This window comes from Ornithodoros turicata, chromosome 7, assembly GCF_037126465.1.
Source record: "Ornithodoros turicata isolate Travis chromosome 7, ASM3712646v1, whole genome shotgun sequence".
Classification (NCBI taxonomy): Eukaryota; Metazoa; Arthropoda; class Arachnida; order Ixodida; family Argasidae; genus Ornithodoros; species Ornithodoros turicata.
Genome location: NC_088207.1, coordinates 36,265,455 through 36,287,501, shown reverse-complemented (window position 1 = coordinate 36,287,501; position 22,047 = coordinate 36,265,455). Strand labels below are relative to the sequence as shown.

At 46.5% G+C, this 22,047-nt stretch overlaps 1 protein-coding gene across 3 annotated transcripts in view; it reads left to right on the top strand.

Moving 5' to 3' along the window:
- LOC135400944 (monocarboxylate transporter 10-like) overlaps positions 1 to 22,047 on the top strand; it is a 215,977-nt gene that overhangs the window by 97,666 nt on the left and 96,264 nt on the right. The window contains exon 1 of one of the 3 annotated variants that reach the window (XM_064632969.1): positions 13,925 to 14,467. The exons of the other annotated variants lie outside the window; for them this stretch is intronic. Coding sequence (XP_064489039.1) covers positions 14,020 to 14,467 — 448 coding nt within the window. The 5' untranslated portion in view covers positions 13,925 to 14,019. Of the gene's footprint in view, positions 1 to 13,924; positions 14,468 to 22,047 lie in introns of those variants that run through there. 3 annotated transcript variants of the gene reach the window in all.

Below are 22,047 nucleotides of genomic sequence, written 5' to 3'. Positions count from 1 at the left end.
CTTTATTGCCGCAGTAACTCGCCGTATAATTCATCGATAAAGGCGAAAATGCCACAACGTAAGCGCTGCGCGATATGTACCAATCATGTCATCTCTCTGGTGGACAATAGGAACGGCATATAAGGAAGCTAGCAGGCACCTATATTTTCGGTGGCGGCGCGACAATGACTTTCGTAGTGTAGCCCGTAAATTTATGTCGTTTCAATAAATGCGCGGACCAAAACTGGCTATCGAATATTGCAGCGCATTTTTGAAAGCAGGGGTGCCTTGAAGATGACGTCGCATCATTAAGGCTGATGCGTCTCTTCTTTTTTATTGATCCTTATTTGTACACGAAAAGTACGTTTGGTATTTCGGTTTTTAGTTGACTGCAGTATCAAACTTGGGTTTAGTGCCCGAACAAATATGGAAAAAGAACTCTAAGAATGGAGAATGGGCGATCAAGCTGATGGTTCTGGCGAATTGAATCCATTCTGTGGACTGGGCATGGTCGACTTATTGTCTTCTTTTTTTATGTGGTACTCGCTTTGTGCGTTGAAGAATCATTTCTTTCTTGCAAGATCAGAATTGTTCTCTCGCATTCTTGTTTCTTTTTCCGATGACTCTTTTTCGGAGACGAATTGCTGAAATCCGTTGAGGAATCCCACGCTTGTTGCATGGCATTTTGCTGGTTCCGTCTTGCCTTCATGCAAGCAACAAGTTCTGACTTAACAGACTGCATGGATGGAGTGCATTTTACGGACGCTTTGCCGTTTCGGGAATAAAATTGTGTGGGGTAAAAGTAACGAGCGGCGAAATTGCTTTGCAAATTGAGCTCTGGCCGAAAACATCTCAAGAAATTGCTGTCTCGTTGGATACTTCGTGTACATTGTTTTCGTCTAAAACAGATACTATCGCAACCCACGCATTTTCCGCAGTAAAGCGCAAGGACCAGCATGACACATAACCTCTGATTTTTCACGGAGTGCTTCCGTGCATGCCGGCAAGGTCCACACGCTTAAAAATGAGTTTCACCGCATAGCACGCTCCTAGCCAACAATCATCTCGAATGATATCGTTATCTGCCCTGATTTGTTGAAAACGGGAGGCGTACGCCTTTTTTGTGACACTTATGCTGTTCATAATTGTCACAAAAAAGGCGTACGCCTCCCGTTTTCAACAAATCAAGGCAGATAACGATATCATTCGAGATGATGGTTGGCTAGGAGCGTGCTATGCGGTGAAACTCATTTTTAAGAGTGCATCTTTAGAAACACGCACTGTTAAAACAGACGGTAGATGGCGGTGGTGCAACTTGCCGTTCTTAAAACAGAACTTCGCCACATAACACAGCTCGGAGCCAACTGTCACGCGGATCCGTCTCACTGTGGACAAATCAGAAGAACTTCACCACATATAAGGCCAACCATTGCACGAAATTGATATTGATTGGCATTGATACAGTTTGTCAGTCCTGATTTGTGGAAAGCGCATGACGTGACCTTTCTGTGACGATTAACATATACTGCATAAGTGTCTCAAAGAGGCGTACGCCTCCCGCTTTCCAGAAGGGAGAGTGAACAATGCGTCAACACGGAATGTATTTTTCGTTACTTAATTGTCACACTAATGTCGAGAGCACCTGAGTCGTAGCCGACTATACCAGCAATATCATCCGCTTGTTTGTGGTACTTTTTGCACCTCCAGGAACATGCTATATAGACAGGATGGTAGCAGGGTCGCATCCCGCTTCTGGCTATGCTGTGTGGATTTTTCGGCGGAATTATACTTCCAATTCTACTTGTTGACCTCTCTCCATTGGACTACGTCTGCCATTTGTCCACACCGCCCATGGCCACGGTTGCATCGACGAGCTAACGCGCGTGGAATCGGAGGGGTAAGGGGCAATGTTGTAAGCACGCCGGGGACGAACGACGTTCTTCTAACGAAGCGGGGAAATTTAAGATTCCCCTGCTTAATTCATCAATAATGGGGAAAGGTTCGCAGGGTTGTGTTTTAGTACTGCGCAGCTCAATTTCCGTTCAAAACCGCCACGAAAAATCAGCAATTTGCGAACCGCGAAACCTTGCAGGCGCATCCCGGTCCTGCTGCCGTGACTTAGAGGGAAGATGAGCTCTGATTTGCCACTGAAAATTCGTCTGCTACGGACACGGCACAGCGCTGACTGCCTACCATCCGCCTGCATCGGTCAAGCCAGTTGACGTACCGCCACGTGCCATCTGATTGGCGTTCCCACGTGCGTTACGTACTGACGTCAATAGGGAGTTTTAGGAAATGGTAAGGGCCCTCCGATTCCGATTCCGTATCGATGTGAGTCAATCAGATATCAGCAACGTGATGTCAACTACTCCAAAGGAATCAGGCGATTTGCTTATCATTTTTTTCGGAAACGTTACCGTGAAACTTCTACGTTGTACGTTCTAATATGACTCATTCTCTTACGTGAGTTTCTGGAGGCGTGCGAGGGGCCCATCATCGCCACGCCGATCAACGACGTGACGTACTGTCCGCCAATCACGACCGCGCTTTCGGCGGCCGTAGCTACACTCTTAACTCCGTACCCTTTAGTAAAGGGTAAAAAATCGCAATATTTTACCCTCTATTTCAGAAGCTACCAGGTACCCTCTGAGTGACACCTTTTATAAAAGTTACAAGGAAACCCACTAATTAGAGGTTACGGCCTTCAATCCAGCACCTGCCCGTAAAGGTTACGCCAACGTGCGGCTTTTTATACAGGATGTTCATTTTTATTCGCAACAGAGTAGCGCTCATTTGGCAGGTGGGTTATGTGAATCTTTGCTAATTAGTCGATCCGTAGTTACAAACACATGCGTCAGGAAATGTCGGAAATGTTTGTAACTACGGATGGGTTAATTTGCGAAAATTAACATAACCCACCTGTCAAATGAGCGCTGGTGTGATGCGAATAAAAACAAACACCCTGTGCGTGGGATATGGACAGACATTTACAGAACACACCAAGGTACCAAAATGAACCAGCAGAAAAGGAGATCTTGAACATATGTATATTACAAAAACAGAAGTCTGTCGAGAGGTGACACATTGTGCACAAGTGCGATTCTGGTGTGAGGAGAAACCATGGTCGCTTTACCATGTATGTGGAAAAAAGAACTATCTTCTAAGTGAGAAGCAATGCCTAAAAGCGCGAGGAAGCTAGCGAGTCAAAACAACTGACCTATGTTTGCTAAGCTGAACACACCCAACGAAATGGAGAACTGCAGCAGAAAAAAATTTATTCCACATTCGTGTTGCAGAGGCGAGCGCAAATGGCAATACAGTATTACATAAAACGCACACAACCTTGAGGAATATGAGTGTACAGTAACGCAGGAGACACTACATTACTGCGTTATCAGCGTTGGAGGCGCTCTGGGACGAGATTGTGAGGTACTGCATTGCGCTGGTGACGGTATGTGAACCTGCATGTGGGATCCTGGGAACAAAAGTTTGGGCAATGAGAGTAACATTTACGGAACCATTCAAATCCATACAAAGCACAAGGTACAAAGCAGCATAAATGCGGGAAGGCGTTCACTCCGCGATTGAGTCTTAGAATATCGTAAGAATACAACAAGTAGGAAGCTGCGAATTATATCTCTCTATGCATATATCCGCAGCTCGCAAAATGCACGCCGGTGTATTGACTTGGCGACCAAGTAAGAGCAGAAAAGTAGCAAGCGTAAGTGGCGTTCATATGCAGGACCGCAAAACGCTTGCCATAATCACAACAAACCTGCGCTAAGAGCTCTTGCTATCAAAATAACGCACGTACCTAGCACAAAATGTACACTTACCCAGTGTATGAAGTGTGTGAATTAGGACTGCGGTGGTGACGTTCGTTTTCGGTTATATATTCTTTGCAATCTTCGCACTCACTACACTTTCCCCTGAGAACACCGAAAATATACTTGTTTGCTAGCGACATCTAGCTTTTCCGTTGTTCCTGACGATACTATGATAAACGCGAGGAAAACCACTGATTAAAACAGATTACACTTGTTAATGGACGGACGACGAGCGTTAAGCGTTTCAAGGAAACCGCTCTCAGTGTGGATGGACCTAGACCAGGCTCGGCTACGCAGCGAAATCGGAAATCTTGGTGGTTGCGGCATTGACAATTGTTTTCCACCCTTTAGAAAGAAACATACTATCAGTATTTCAGACTGCGAACTTATAATCTGTGTTCATACAGCATTGATAACATGTAGTTGACGTATAGGTGACGCTGAAACAGATAAAAAATAACAGCGTAGATTCGCAACTATCGTCTCGAATGAGAGGCTGAAACGCGGCATTATGCTGAAAAACAAAAGGAAAACAAACGATAAGAAACTAACGAAGAGATTATCGTTGGAGATTTCGCTTAGAAGTTACAGTGTCGGAGTAGAGGGTACATTTATAAGTTACAACAAGCTGTTTTTGTTTTTCCCGAGATGTAACTTCTATTCGTGTTGTAAAGACATGACCTTGGTCGCTTTTAACCTCTAAATATACGTTACAGTGGTGTAACCTATAAGAAATCTCGAAATCTACGTCTACACAGAAGTTACATGTTTCTAAAAGTTACAATAAAGGGTACGGGTTTAAGAGTGTAGGGAGACGAGCCGCAATAAGCCAAATAGAAAGCCACTGGTAGCCACATAAACCTCGTGTTTGAAATCGTTTGTGGCGATTAACTGAAGCAGACGACATCCCGACTCTGTGTGTCAACGTCACGAAGGAGCGAGAAGGGCGGCAATGCGGACCGGCCTGTGATTGGTCTCCTTAAACGATTTGCCCAATCATCGCGGAAGATCGTTTGAGGAGACCAATCCGAGGCTTTTTCGCATCGTCGCCCTTGTTCTGAAGGAGAGGGAGAGCGTGAATTGCGGTATTATTCGCGCACGAGCCATGAACGACGCAATGCCGAGGAATGTTGTTTTCTATTTCTGTCAAGGCAACGACATCTTCCGTTCCACGGGGAGAAATTTTTGTACATCAGCGCCCCTTTAAGCAGCCATTCTGCATTTCGGTGGCACTGGCGCAGGTCAAAGACACATGGCGCGAGCGATAGGTCCGTCAACAACCATTCTTCTTGAAATTATCCGCAGTATGTCCTACCCTGCGCGCACGCGCATCATGTCGCCACACAAATAGGGTGACTCACCTTATGTGTAAACCTACTATCGTGCAAATCTACAAAATTTATTACACCTGGCGCGAGCTACAGATCCGTCCACAACCACTGTTCTCGTGCAACAACGCACTATATTTGCCTTACAATCCACCGCAGCCAAAAAATGATTGGATTAAAAAGAATACGGAGATCGTGGATTCAGAAGCCAAAAGGAGTTATGGAAGCGACTTACCTTTTTTGTTTGTTGCGACCCTCGTGCTGAAAAAAGTGCGTATACAGCTTATTTATCACAAAAAGGAACACAGATGTCTGTGCACGCGATATACTCGGAGGTATACTCTCTTACTAAAAAGGGTGGAGCAGTTACACCTTTTAGGAGGTAATAGTTGTCGCATATGTTGTGCCTAAAAGGTTGTAAAGTTTTACCTGCCTACCTCACTCTCAAAAGAGAACTTCACCGCATAGCATGTTGTCCGCTTCTGATTCGGTGAGCGAGGGGGGCGTACGCCTCTTTGTATAGCAACTTGGATATCTGATAATTGCTTATACCACCTATTACACCCTTTATCAGACGCTATGTTGACCTAAGTGGTAACTATGGAAGTTGCCACACCCCTTTTCTTAGAGTGTAGGATGGACCGTGCAATGAAAGGCCAGGCGTCACCGTAATGAACAATGAAAAGATGGCAAAGAAGCAAGCGAGCTAGTGAAGTTGATGCATAATGTAAAACCCTGACACTACACTCTTAGAAATGAACTTCACCGCATAGCAGGCTCCTAGCCAACCATCATCTCGAATGATATCGTTATCGAAAGGCGTACGCCTTTTTTGTGACACTTATGCTGTTCATAATTGTCACAAAAAAGGCGTAAGCCTCCGGTTTTAAACAAATCATTTCAACGATATCATTCGAGATGATGATTGGCTATGAGCGTGCTATGCGGTGAAGTTCATTTTTAAGAGGCAAGCCCTTTCACCACCACCACCACCATCATTTTTAAGAGTGTAGGGAACACAAAGGGACAGACACAACACTATGAACTTCGTGTTATATCTGTTCCCTCGTGTTCCCTAGTCTCGGGGTCTTACGTTATGCACCGTAATGCAGACATCGCAATACCGCACTCTCAAAACAGGTGGTGGTGACGATGGAACTGCTACGCTCAGGCGAGTAACGCCACGACTATCGCGTGCGTCTGTGTGTGTGGGGGGGGGGGGAGAATCGTGCGTCCTGGGCCGACCTCACCGGGAACTGTGCCGACATTTGGCTTACAGCGTCTGAGGAAAACTCGGGGAAAACTCCCAGACAGCATAGCCGGCGCTCGGATTCGCACCAGCGTCCCGCATTCTCGGCGTGGAATGCCATCATCGTGGCCACCAGGCCACGGGAGCTGGTACTCTCAAAACAGTACTCCACCGCACCTCACGTCCTTAGCCAACCATCACCTCGAATGACATCGTTCTCTCCCCTGATGTGTTGGTAACGAGAGGCGTATGCCTTTTTGCGACACTTATACGGTTTTGATAACTGTCACAAAAATGCGTACGCCCGCCGCTTCCCACAAATAGGGAGTGACAACAGTGGCTGACACTCGGCGTGTTATGTGATGACGTAATGTTTTAAGCGTGCGGACGTACGACGTGTGCCTGATTTTTCAAAAGTAATCATTATGAACAGCAGACGACGCTCGTCTAGGCGTCGCTTTTTAGGGTTTGGCCGCTCCGAGATCGAACGGTGTCGGCGTGCTGCGGAGAAACGATGAAGAATACCGTAGTGTGGATAGCTTCCTCGCGTCGTCTGCTTTTACAATTTTTTTCGCGCTTTCAGTGCAGCAGGTGGAGCATTGGGGAACCGAACAGTATCGTACCATCACAGCACAAGTGATCTTCCGGTGAATATACGCAAGAATTACGGAAAAGAACAATCAACTCCGAACATCGGTCGGCGTGTTATCCACATTCCACACTAGAAAGGTGACGGTGTCGCCCCCTATAGGTCGATCTTGCAGCGACACTCACATAATTTCGCATTTCGTTGAACTGCGCCAGAATCTATTTTCCTATCTTCTTTTTATTGCGCCATTAATTTGTACCGGAACGACGTGCAGATGAACCGTCTGCAAACGATTCTCCATTTGCACTTCGCTGAATGCGTTTGTTTAGATACTTAGACTACCCTTCCTAAAGATTAGAGACAACCAGTTCGACTCTCCCTTTTTGTTTCTCTCGAGGCACACCCACGCTCTTCGACCCACGGAGTAGCACTGTCAGACGCAGCTGGTGGACATAGGAACGGTTGCGTCTGATGTCTGAGTTGTTCACAGATTGTACTGACCGTGTCTTCCTTATAACTGCTGCACCGCTTCTTTTTCTATTGTGTCAAACTTATAAAAGTCAAACTACCATCATTGAGATCTCGCAGTTTTACTTCTCCCTTCGTTTTCGGCTGTTTCGGCTTCGTTTCGGCAGAACAAGCACAATTTCACTTTAGAATTGGACGCCACTGGTCGCTGCAATAGGACGGGTTGTCATCTGTGTGGACGAGTGGCCACCCGTTTATAGCGACAAACTGCCATCGGCGCTGAACTGTGAACCCACAGTTCGTCGTCCGTCATTCACATTGTCGCCATAAGTGCTCCTATCCGGGCTTCCTTGCTTAACCAGTTCGTCGTACCTACTATGTATCTATTGTCCACTTTACAAACCCGCTGTGCAGAGCACCGAAGGTTTTGAAGCATTTGAAGGTTTTGTGACTGGGCCAATTTTACATTAAAATCCAGCGTACCCGTATCCAAATCTCCTGGTCCTTGCAAACAGTGGCATCTTTAAATTACTACTCATGTGTCTCAGAGCTATACTTTTCTCTTGGGTAACGGCGACGTAAATGTAGTAGAAACGATGTGAACAGGAAATGTTATCTTTGGACACTTATGTCAGTGCACATTATGGCAAGTACCATTTTGGTACTAAAAAAAAGAAAGAATCCTCCCCAGTTCTGCATTATTCCAACCACGGGTACTGCCGTGTGAATCGTGCATTATCATGGTAATTTTTTTCAAGATCGTATATTTAGCATGATGGAGGAACTTTTCCTTTCTGTGCTGAGCACGTTCTTTGCTCCGTTCCACTTCAAACCTCCTGTGCTTTTATCGATCCGGTGAGGGGGAAAAAATTGACCAATATTTACATCGTCTGGTGAGAAAAAGCCGTATATCCACGAAGTCAGTTTTATGGGAGAGAGTTATGGGACGGCATGCCCAAGACAGCGTAAAAAAATATCAAAATCAAGCAGTAAACTAAGGAGACTGCACGTTTAGGTGAGGTGATGTTTAGGTGGGGCGGACAGGCGCGAATTGAGACCTGAAAACTAGCAAACATCCGAGGTCATAATGTAAAATTGCTGGAAAGGGTTTCTCTTGTTCATCGCCGAAGGCCCAGAGTTTTGTGTGCGACCGTAGAAGGGAACGAAACGAGCCTCACGCCACCAATTTGCAGTGACAGCGCGCGGCAGTTTTTCACGTGAGAAGTATAACGTCTCGACTGAGGAAGTACACGGTATATCTTTCGCGAATTTGTTGGGACGGAAAGGTTCGCATGCACGTCTACATTCACGTGCGGCAAACGAGAGCAGTGCTCTCTAAATCTGGCTGATGTAGAGTTCTGCGCGTTCCCCAGTGCAGCTGGCTCTTTCTAAACGCATTGCCCCATTTTCGCACATGCCTGTATGTGTTCCAACCTGGTGTTACGTGGTGGAAAAATCCAGGACCAGATGTTGCCTGCCGGCCCTGTACAGACGGTAGCAACTGTTCGCTGAGAAGTTCGGTGTCAGAACTTTGTTACGTAATTTGACAGAAATTCAGAATGTTCTATATAGATACACACATATACAGGGTGTTTCACCTAAAGTGATAAAAAATTCCAATTGGCGACGTACTCGCCGGAGGACTGTGGGACTTTCGGCAATTACTTTCTGGAATCTTTTGCCGCCATTTAGGAAGGCTTTGAACAATTTTTAATTGAGGGCAATTTTTTTTCAATCCAACTTTGAAAACTGCCAAGCCAGCCTCACTTTTTTTCCCCAGAAATATGAAGTCCTCTACAGATAACCGCTGACCCAACAAAAACTATACGCAGTAGGAATAGTCGAAAAAAATTTGTAAAAGTGCTGCTCTACACTCTTAAAAATGAACTTCACCGCATAGCACGCTCCTAGCCAACCATAATCTCGAATGATATCGTTATCTGCCCTGATTTGCTGCAAACGGGAGGCGTACGCCTTTTTTGTGACACTTATGCTGTTCATAATTGTCACAAAAAAGGCGTACGCCTACCGTTTTCAACAAATCAGGGCAGATAACAATATCATTCGAGATTATGGTTGGCTAGGAGCGTGCTATGCGGTGAAGTTCATTTTTAAGAGTGTAGCTCCGCCTGCTTGATTGTCACAAAAAAGCGCGCGCGAAAGGTGCGGCGATAGGAGGAAGTGTCCCTGCCTTATTTTATTGCTCATTGTAGCGCTTTGACCTTGGTTCCGCGGACAGCACTTTTATCGGAAGTAGCTTCCCAGATAAATGCCTTTTCTGTTTCTGACTGGCAAATGTGAATGAAACAAGGACATATCTTGTGAGTTCTTTGTGATAAGACTGTCGTCACCAGCATCAATGTCAACGCGGGGGGAAAGAAAGGTAAAACAAGAGGCTGGACACCTCCTCCTATCACCGCACCTTTCGCCCGTGCTTTTATGCGACAATCAAGCAGGCGGGGCAAAAGCAGCACTTTTACTAATTTTTTTCGACTATTTCTGTTGCTATACTGTGCATAGTTTTTGCTAGGCCTGCGGTTATCATTAGAGGACTTCACATTTCTGTTAAAAAAAAAACAGGTTGGCTTGGCAATTTTCAAAGTTGATTGAAAAAAATAAATTTTCCTCAATTATAAGATTGTTCAAAGCCTTCCTAATTGGCAGCAAAAGTTTTCACAAGGTAATTGCCGAATGTCCCACAATCCTCTGACGAGTACGTCGCCAGTTAGAATTTTTTGTCAATTTAGGTGAAACACCCTGTATATACAAAAAAGTTGTCGAAGCGGCTGGGCACGATCAGCTTATAAACATATTCTTCATCGTGCAGCCGTAGAGCTTCGGTTACTCTTCTTTTGTATTCGCCTCTCCAACTACCTGTAGAGGCGCTCCCGTCGTCATCAAGATGGCAGAGAAAAGAAGGATTGCCGACGAATGAATCAACCGGCTTCATGCTTTCTTCCACGAGACACGCTTCAAGAATTGTACAAATAACGTAACTCGCGTGTCGTTTCCCGCTGCCTTCGTTGTTTTCGTTCACGCTGCTCCTGGGAGTATCTTTTTTTCTCTTCTTCTTCTCGGCATTGAATGTTCTTCTCCGCTGTATTTTTGCACTGCGGAACTGAGCAGTACTGTTGCTGTTTGAGCTCTGTAAGCTGTGAAACTCCATCGCACACGACGTGAATTTGCGGCAGAGTTTTGGGTCACCGCGAAACATATCGGCCGGCGTACTTTTACTATCCTTTATTCAGTGCTTCAAATGGGGCTCGCTAGGTGGGGAGCAGCCAGTTGGAGCGGCGAATTTGCTCTTTATGGCTTGCAGTGCATGCGGCTTCCACAGGTGTTGCTAACACCGTTGGACACTGACGTCTCACCGATACACACTGTTTGTGCCGACCCGGATAACTTCGCAATATGAGGTGGACTCGCCAATCACCCTGGCGGTTACCGTAGGCACATGGAGCATCCCAATCAAGGCTACTGAGGTTTGCTCGCATGTTGTCTGTGGTGTCCCTGGGACACCACAACCCAGAGCAAGAGGAACTGCCCCCCCCCCTCCCTCTCCTGTGCCACCATCATCTCTCCCCTCCCTCCCTGAGTGTACCGAGCCGCCATCCCCGATCAGCCTGACCGCACGTCTCCCCGGGTAACTTCGCCAATAATCCTGGTGGCTACCGCAGTACAGGGAGCTTCCGAATGAAGGCTACCGAGGGGTGCTCGCATGTTTTCTGTGGTGTGTAGTTCTCTTGAACCACTCAAATCCCAGAGCACGAGGTATTGCACACCGCTCCCTCTCCTGCATCACCATCGTCTTTAGCCTCCCCTGGTGCACCGAGAGCCGCCATCCCAGAGCACACTCACCGCACTTACCCCACCCAGGGAGTTCATGTCAATTCTCAGCGATGCACCGGTGAGTCCGAACTCACCACCGCGGGACCGTGTGTTGGACGACACGGCCGTCCGCAGCTGGGATGGCGCGATCAACTCACAAGCACATACAGGGTGTTTCACCTTAAGTGATAAAAAAATTCTAACTGGCGACGTACTCGCCGGAAGATTGTGGGATTTTCTACAATTACCTTCTGAAAACTTTTGCCACCATTGAGGAAGGCTTTGGACAATTTTTAATTGCGGGAAATTTATTTTTGTCAATTGAACTTTGAAAATCGCCAAGCGAACCTCACTTTTTTTTAAAAAACAGAAATATGAAGTCTTCCACGGATAACCGCAGACTCAACAAAAACTATGCTCAGCATTGCAACAGAAATAGTCGAAAAAAATTAGTAAGAATTACGCTTTAGCCCCGCCTGCTTGATTTTCGTACAGAAGCCCGCGCGAAATGTGCGTCTGAAGCATAGGAAGTGTCCCCGGGAGTTGGAGTTGGAATTAGAAAAGAAAAATATGGAGATGGTGACTCCTACAAAACACAGGAGCCGGATGCTCCAAAACACTTGAGGATAAAAATCGGTAAAAGTTTGTTTTGCCTTTCTTTGTGATGAGCCGGTTGTCACCAGCATCAAGGTCAAAGCGTGGGAAAGAAAGGTAAAGCAAGAGGCGGGAACACTTCGTCCTCTCCCCGCATCTTCCGTGCGCTCTTCTTTGCGACAATCGAGCAGGCGGGGCTAAAGCGGAAATTTTACTAATGTTTTTCGACTATTTCTGTTGCGATACTGTGCATAGTTTTTGTTGGGTCTGTGGTTATCCGTGGAGGACTTCACATTTCTGTAAAAAAAAAGAGGTGAGGTTCGCTTGGCAATTTTCAAAGTTCAATTGAAAAAAATAAATTTCCCGCAATCAAAAATTGTCCAAAGCCTTCCTCAATGGTGCCAAAAGTTCCCAGAATGTAATTGCCGCAAGTCCTCCCGCGAGTACGTCGCCAGTTAGAATTTTTTATCACATCAGGTGAAACACCCTGTATACATAGCAAATGTAGAAAAGAGTGACGACCCTTTCCATATATCTGCATAAGGGATGCCGCTATATCAGATCAGCGTCGGTAGCCAACACTAATATGTGCGCACCTCGTGACCACAACAGTCAGCACAACATCGTTATGTCAGCCAAGCCCTATAGGCGGCGGCCCCATGACAACCACATAGGGCCGTCGCAGGGCACTTGGGAGCCCCGGGCTGTGTCAAAGAAACAAACAAGGACATCACAAACAAAGAGCACCCACATGCAGTCACTCTCACATGCATACATCCCCGGTCCTTCAAAGTGGAGCAGACAGAGCCGGAAAGCTTCCCGCTCCTGGAATCATCTCTCCTTGAACCTAAGGTACATCATTATTCGTCCGACAAGATCGATTGTGGTTGGGCGGGAAGGGGAAAAAATGAGAGAGAAAGGGGCATCATAACAATGTCTGCAGTCCTGCGGCAACATTGATGAACCACTTCGGACCATTGCCAAGAGTTTCTCAAGATGAACCTGAACCTATCCTCAGTTCACGATGTCTCGTCCGCATTATTTTCGGTACGGAGCACTACAGTTCTACACAGCCCGAGAGATAGCGGTGCTCCACACGCTCCTCACCCCCATCATCGTTGGATGGCTGCTGTAACTCCGTTCATTGCTGCGCTTTGCTCTTTGTTCCAGTAAGCCCGCACCGTTCGATACTGATAGGCGACTGAGCTTTTGGAACGACACGCTGGACGAGTCAGTAATGCAGTCATATTTCCTCATCCATAGGGGCGGCACTGCTGCGGAAAACACGATAACGGCAGCCAGTAGTGCAGTAAGGCCGTTCTGTCATCGTATATACACCGTTTTCCTGTGGACGCCGCCATATTGAAAGTGCAGCGCCGTCAAACTGGGGGGGGGGGGGGGGAGAACGTTGAAAACTGTTTACCGCACAAGCCAGAGAGAAGGAAAGCCCACGGGCCGTATGCTTCCCCCCTGTCATCACTTTCCTCCTTGCTGGAGTGTGCTGGGTGTGAGGCTGGCTGGAAAACGGTGTATAGTTGCCAATTTGGAATGTAGTGAACGGAGGGCACGGACAAATCTGTATTTTGTCGCTTATATTCATACTTTTTGTTATATGCGCGCTGAAAATTTATGAAACGTATATGGTTGTTTACCGCACCTACTATGTAGGCTACACACGAAAAAAAAAAGAAAAGAAAAATAACCGCAAAAAACAAAGAAAAGCGAAAGCTGCAACACACATCATGGCTCTCATAACTGCTTTCTGTTTCTTAGTGGACTCCCCATACTCGTCTGTCTTACTAAAGCATCCATTTGTTCAGAGTTAGAGCCCCAGAAGCGGCAACGTAGACCCACGGAGAACGCTACATTCCAAACTAACGATCAGTTTATTGCGAGAAAATGTCATAATGGATACACGCAACAACAAGCCACTCTTTCCGAGCCTCACAGCAACACACTTCTTCCGCCCGTCCCTCCTTCCCTTCCTCCTCTGCAGGAGAGAGAGGTGAACGAGCGCGACTGGCGTGGCGAGCGCAGCAGAGCACACACCGTATCGACTCCCGCGCCCGTTCGCACGCGGTCGCTCCTTCGCTCGCCCCGTTTATCTCCGAGCCAGCGAGGTACCCAGCAGTACCATGCGGGCAATCCCGCCGCAGCATGCCCACAGCCCCCCCGGAGATCGAGCCGGAGTTGAGGCAGCCGCAGCCTTCCACGTCCAACGAGTGTGACCTCAGCCCGCCCCGACAGCGGCAGTACCGTTCCAAGTCTGCCGTCTCGACTGACCCTAGGAGTCCCTACTACATCAGCCAGGGCATTCAGAATAATGAAGCAGCAATCCAACGGTCTCCGAGCGTGTCGTGCGTTCTGGACGCTATCCACAAGGAGACCCGCGAAGAAGTGCCTGGAGTGCCGGCGGCGGCTCTGGACAAGCCCAGTGTGTCCACTATCCGACAGCACTATTACCCCGAGGGGGGATGGGGTTGGGTGGTGTGCTTCTGTGCCGTGCTCGTGCATCTGCTCACGTGTGGGCTGCATAGCTCCTTTGCGTTACTGATCATACTCATTCGGAAGCAGTTTCCCATGGAAGCGTTCCTCGTGCCTGCAGGTGAGTTCCAAGCAATGCAATTCTTACGCTGTGTTGTGCTGGTAAGGTATCGTGCAAGCGTGAACTCCAAGTCGCTGAATGTTCCAAGTCGATACCGTTACCCTCGCGGTATTTGTAAAGTGCTTGCGTGATTACCAGTGAAACGCACCAGTGAAAACCCTCCAGTCCAGTTCTGATCCTTAGGTGAACTTACCTCCTTTTTTTTGGCGCAAGTTGAAGAATGCCCGCATCGCTATAATGAAACATTTTACCCGTTATCTTGTTCCCGCCGTATTGGGTCAGATAATGTGTGTTGTCACCAAATAGACAACACGTGCCTATGTAGGTAGGCCAGGCATTTCAACTTTGGCCTACATACTGGAGAACAGTACAGCCAGCTGCGAATAGTCATGAGGGATCACGCAGGGCACTCATATGCCACATAGCATTCGCTTCAACTTCATAACATGCATTGCGCGTGGTGTCACCAGTGTATCAGCAGTCGATATGGTACTTTAAAGTCGAAAATTCGTCAGTATTGAAGCGCTGTGCTTGACAACAGAACTCCAGTACTGAGTACCTTTTACATACTTTTTGCAAGGTATAGTCTCTCTAGGAGCAGTGACGCTAGATTTCGGACAAGCAGTTCAGTAGACTCCGCAGAATCCCTACGCGTAGGAAGAACCAGTACCACGTTTAAAACTTCCTAGTCAGCCAGCAAAATTTTACTTTTTTTTTTTTCAACGTCTGTTTCATAACCACACATGCCCATCACTTTTTTCAAAAGGGCTGTTCACTGGACGCAGCTGTCCCCAGAGATTGCACTCCATTTGAGACTGAACAGCGTGTAGGCAATAAGCAAAATAACATTTCCTCTTCCAAGGTTTTCTGCTCGATATGTGGTCGATGTCATTATTTTTTCACTTCGACACTAAGGTAGACAGTGTAAGTGTGCTCTGTTCGATCGTTGCACCGCCAAGACAGAAATCAGTGAGCGAACACGGTTGAGAAGAAATCAGTTTTTACTTTTGCTTCAACCCTGAAGTTCGGGTAATCTCTTTTCCACATCCTAAATACAAAAAGGCATTCGTTGTGGTACGGTACCCAGGACCCTAGCCTACAGTACGACCGTGCGGAACTAAGCGCGCCTCACTCGTGTGTGGGCATGCTATTCCACAAATCCATCTGCAAACGACTGTTTTACCCTAATTGGGGCTCCTTGCCGCAACGCGAGGAGACGAGCATTGTCTTCACTACTCGTTTTGTTTCTCTAATGTGTTTTGCGGGAGAGACCATCCCGCTAATTGTGAGTAAAAGCTTACTAGTCTTCACCATCGTTAGATCATTAGAGACCCGAATGTACTTTTTACTTCGTTTTACATTAATTTCTCATTCGCTAGGGTTGTTGACAAATGATATCTGTCTGAGTTAAAGGAGCAGTGAAACCCCCACAAACTCTTTCAGAGAGCACGTAAGTGGATGAGAGATGTTGACGTTACTGCATGACGTATACGCATGATATACGCAGTGGGGATACGCCACAAGTGGCGCCATGACGTGTCGGTGGCACGAACGGTGGCGACCTCGTGGGTCGCTACAGTAATGTTAAGTCATACCAATGTGATGACGTCAGATCGAGGCGTGCCACCAAGTTCGCGCAATACTGCTCTTGACTACTTTCTTCAGGCCGGTTGGTAAAGACACCGCTCAGCGGTCATCGCTGGCCCACCTGGATCGCCTCTTCAGCCTCGAAAACGTTCTTGGATGCTGGCCAGTGGGCCACCAAGTGCCGGCCATGCATGCAGTTATGGAATTTTTGAAATCACATGACCTTCTCGATACCCTCTGAAGTCTCCGCTTGTCTCGGCGACTGTGCTAAGGGCAAGGTGCATGGAGGGCCACTGCTGTATTTTGTCTCAATTACCATTCATTTGTTGGCCCCTGTTCGTTTTTATTGTGTCCCTTAGATGTATCGGGTTGATTTGTTTCTTATTTGCTCTTTCCATTAGGCCCTTTGCGTTTTTCTTCTACTTTTTTTTTCCTCACGTGTCCCGGACTAGCTTGTCCCGACTTTGCCGGGGCTTACATCTCCATATTTTCCTTTTTTTCAATCAATCATTCAATCACCGTTCAGCTCCTGATGGACTGCTTGATGAGGGAAGCAGAGTTTCGAGTATTGCTAAGTGTAATTTTATTGCTCTTTTACGGCACTATTGATTTGTCATGGCCGTGTACCGTTGTTTATTCAGGGGAATTGCTTATGCGTCCTGGTCAACGATCTGCTGGAACCTTTTACTGAACATCTCATGGTACAGTTCTGTTACAAAAATAGAACAGGAAAGCTGCTTCGTGGTTGTGTTCTTAAACAATAAAGTGATACCCTAGCCCAACGGCAAGGTGGGGGGGGGAGGGGGGGGGCTGATGAAAGAGCTCGTCGTTGTCGGACTCACACAGGTGGGCAACGTCAGCCACAGTGCAAACTTCATGCATTAAACGGAATGAGATTTACTTTACCTCCTAACCAACCATAATCACGAATGACATCCTTCTCTCCCCCGATTTATTGAAAACAGGAGGCGTACGCCTTTTTTTGTGACAATTATAATTGTAACAGAGAAGGCATACGCCTCCTGTTTTCAACAAATCAGGGGAGAGAACGTTGTCATTCGAGATAATGGTTGGCTAGGAGCGTACTATGCGGTGAAGTTCAATTCTAAGAGGGTAGTGTATAAGTCGCGTAAGAACGCCTTGCAATCACATTGCGGATAGTCTTACACATGTTAAAACAGAACTTCGCCACATGGCACGCTCATAGTCAACCATCATTCCGAATGATATCATTCTGTGTACTGATTTGTTGAAAATGGGAGGAGGCGCCTATCTGGGACACATTATGCATGTCCCAGATAGGCGCCTCCACCCTGTTTTGAACACATCAGGACACAGAATGATGGTTGACTATAGGAGCGTGCTATGTGGTGAAGTTCTGTTTTAACAGTGTAGGAAGGCTTTGGACAATCTTGTAATTGAGGAGGTAATTGAGGTTTCTCGCGTGACATAATGTGATGGCTTTGTAGTCGAGTGCGTTGGTGCCGCCTTTATTCCTGCGCTCCATTTGTTCTTCCTTCGATTTTATGGATTGAGAACGTATATAGTTGGCACAGCAAGGCAGTCACGACTAACGCCTTTCATTAACAAGGCGATCCATTTCGATTAGAAGGGCCAAGCAAGCGATAGAGGACGTTCAAAGTCTATGTCTCGAAGTGTCTTTGGAGGCACGTGATTGGCGACTGCTCGATAATCTTCTCACGTCGTATCCGGCAAGAGGTTGTTCACTGACGGATTGCGCTGTTCTTCCTTTTGCCTCCAGGCTCTCTCTTCTCTTTGCCTTCTGTATAGTCATCTATCTTGATCTGTTCCAACACTTTGTTTCAGCGCGTTGTTGGACTGGTGGGATGTACGTGTCAGCTGGGCTGCCATTGCGCGTGGCAAGTGGGTGGACGAATGTGTGTTACGTTTAAGAATGTCCTCAGTCCCTGCCTCCGTCACAGAACCCCTTCGGGCATACCTACTTGGGTAGTGAAGTTGTTCAAGCGATACTCGTCCAGTTTTAAAGCCGACGGTCCACGAATCCCTTTGTACCCTTGTCGGTACCTCATCAGTTCCGTTAAGGCGAAACCGATGCAACATTAAACATTAAGTTGGGCAAGTTGGCAACTATTTATGTTGAACAAGCACTGCACGACGCAATACACTTGAAGACACGGGCCAAGCGCTTCATGTATTTTGTATTGTGTAGCGCTTGTTCAACATGCTACAGAAGAGCACCCAACAGATTAGGTAGACTAAAGCATTCTGTTTGCGCCAAAGAGGACAACCCCATTTTTTTCTTTATCACACATCATAACATGTATGTGCAGCAGGTATGTCCACCATAACCCCCCGAAATACAAAACCTACAACATTTAGTACCCTTCTGGTACCCAGACAAACTGCTGGGAAGCTCTGCATATGCGCGTGCAGCATTCCATAGCGGTGCGGCATCCGCCTGCTGGGATCACGCCACGTCCTATAACGGTATCGAAATAATTTTCCCGAATAATTATAGAATAATTTTCCCGAAGCAGTCATCAAGCAAGACGCAAAAAGGAAATGCCACGGGGTCGCAATGTAATTGCCGTTTGGTGATTGGTGAACTCCGCCCAAGGATTGTTGAAAAAAAATCCTGCGCCCATGCATAGGAGTCGCTGGATAAATGCACATGGAAGTCGCGTACAAACCCTTCATTATTGCCATGTACATGCGCCGCGCTTCAGTTTGGCAAGACTAGCGTCTGAGCAAAAGAGATGCGAGGAAGTGCAGTAATAGAAACTCCCCGGTGAGCGCAGTGCACGCGAGCGAAAGTGTACTCGATAAACTCATTTAACTCGATTAACGTTAATCTCCTGTGCGTAAGTACGTTCTAGGTTCGAAGGTTGGTAATTTGGCACGTATAATATTAAACGTGCAAAGCCGTTGATTAATTATCGGTGGTGTCATATAAAAAGGATACATAAGTTATTTCCACGCTATGTACGCTCCCCGCAGAAAATGATTTTTTTTTTTTCATGTGGAAGTTAGCCACCTGTTGACTGTAATTGATCGAACATGTGAAGAAAGAGAATTAGGCTGAAAATGTCAAAGGCATTGTACTGGAACTTCGATCTCCATGATTAAGTGACTGCTACTGCCGTGCATATATTTGCTCATATTCATCCGAGAAAGCAGTAACCTAGAATATTCATTAATTCTTTTGCAGAAATAATAGTTGATTCCTCAATTCGTACATAACGATGTATAAAGGCACATTGCACGTTTCCTCGTTTCATTTAGTACGTTGACTTCGAATCTCTTATTAGAGAGTTTTAATAGACCGCTCTTCCATCTCCGCTACGGCGTTGGTCTCATGGCGCATGCGCGACGCTATAGCAGAGCTTCGCTAGCGTATCGCCGGTACGGATCTCCTCGAGGAATATCGCACCGCGTTATCGGAAACGTTACGCGGGTTGCGGGGCTCCGCGAGGAGAAGAAGAAGAGGGCTAAGGCCAACTACGCCAGAAGCAAGATGGCGGTGCAGACTCGTGTAGCATTTGTATGGGGCTCAATGTGATTACCAGTAAGCGTTTCGTGGATGCAACGAAATGGATTGCCATAACAGAGCTCATCAACAGAGTAACTTCGAAAGGCTTTACGGTTCAGAGCTCGGGATTTGCCATGCAGGAGCGCTACAACGTTAATAAACCGTATCGTCTCCTTTCACGGTGTACTAAAACGTCAACAGCGTCAGTCTCGCGTATGGTGATAGCGTTTCGGATTAACGAACCGTGTACCGTAGCGTACGTTGCAAAGTGACTTACTAACTGTATACGTCGTGCGTGGATACTGCATGCTTAGGCAAAAGGGCAAAGGTGATCTTGTGAATACTAGCAGGAAACGAACCTGAGACAGAAGGACACACACCAACACAGGATCACAGACAGAAAAACCCCTTGGTGAAGACGAAACCAACGTGCCCTCAGATGTTGCAGTATGTATCCATTTTATCCCTTGTATCCCTGCACTCTAAAAACAGAACTTCACCGCATAGCACACTGTGCGCCAACAATTTCCGCGAATGATATGGTTATCGCTTCGGATTCGAAGAGAGAGGTGGGCGTACGCCTTTTTGTGGCAATTTGGATATATGAAAATTGCCACAAAAAGGCGTACGCCCCCTTCTCTCTTCGAATCAGAAGCGATAACCTATCATGCTTGGCAATGGTTGGAGCACAGCAGAGTTGTACGTAACGCGTTACTAGTAATTGCGTTACTAGTAATCAATTAGTTTTTCAGTAATTTTGTAACGTAATCAATTAATTTTGTGAGCAAGTAATTTTCCAAGTAATCTGATTACCATTTTCGGTAATCAATTACTGAGTAATCGATTACTTTTTTAACCTTCTGTCAACAATGGCAACTCTTTTCGGCAAGCCAATCTGTTCTTCTGTTCCACCACGAGTTCGACTTTAGCAATGACGCAGATGTCACTGTGACGCCCGTCTCTAGTCCACACGTGTTCCATGCACGCCACAGTAATATGATAACCCCTTATACCGCGACCTACTGGAGCAACAGTAAAATAGGTGACTGTATTGATCAATTGTGCCGGCTGAACATAACAATAGTAACAAAACGAAGGGGAAGTTTCGACGCGGATGTTTCGATGTTGTTTTAAATGTGTATATAAACCTGTAATAAACCCGTGTATGCGTTTTGTATGTTGCTTCCAAATATATTTGTGAATTTCACTTATCAAGTATGTTGGCATATTAGAATTTGCAACAAGATCTGCATGGTTACATTCACTGCAGGCTTGTTGGCTTTGCTATGGTCCACAATTTAAAAGTAACGGGAAAAGTAACGCGTTACATTTTTTAATCGGTAACGTATTACATTTTCGATGAAGTAATTTGTAACGGTAAAGAATTACGCATTATTACGAATTATTTTCACGCAGTAGTAACAGTAATTGTAATCAATTACTTTTTTCGAGTAACGTGTACAACTCTGGAGCACAGCGAGCAGAGCGAGCGTTTTTAGAGTGTGTCTCGAGCTTATTTCGTCAATACCGCGTTAGTGGTTGAACTTTCTTCTCTCTCTCTCTCTCTCTGCTTTATTTATTTTTTCATTGCGACAGGCGGATTCCTTTATCTGAAGCGCATGAAAAGCGCATGTGATGTACTTACAAGTCTCACATCCGATGTCTGTTGACTCTCTCGCATTTGGAATTCCTTCTGTGATCCGCGCACTCAGCTAAGTGGCATGCTGAAACGTTTCCTTTCGTAAATCTGGTTTGCTTTCGTGTTTTATCTCGTGCACAATATCGAGTGGGCGCTTTGGAGGTGGCGACGGCGCGTGCCGGCAGAACACACGGCACAGTCGGTGCCAGGATTAACTGGCAGCGCAAGGTGTGTACCAGCAGCACGCACTGTGGTGTCCGAAACTACACTCTTAAAAATGAACTTCACCGCATAGCACGCTCCTAGCCAACCATCATCTGGAGTGATATCGTTATCTGCCCCGATTTGTTAAAAACGGGAGGCGTACGCCTTTTTTGTGAGAATTATGAACAGCATAAGTGTCACAAAAAAGGCGTACGCCTCCCGTTTTCAACAAATCGGGGCAGATAACGATATCATTCGAGATGATGGTTGGTTAGGGGCGTGCTATGCGGTGAAGTTCATTTTTTAAGAGTGTATGATGTGGGTTCATTCGAAAATTTGTGGAAGCGTGTGACGTTCATTAACGGCATTTATACTTCGCGTGCTGAGTCTTTGAGGTGAGGTTGACTTGTAATACGGAATGAAACGAATACCAATTTTTTAAAGGAATTTCGACGCGGTAGAGGCAAACCCCAGGAACGTCCCAGAATCATCCATATGTATGATTCCGCGCCCAGTTACGGCACATGAGCCCTTCATTCAACACTTCCATTGCTCTCTTTTTGCTCTCTCTCTCTCAGCATGCGTAGGTATTCGTACGCACTCTAAAAACAGAACTTCATCGCATAGCACGCTCTGCGC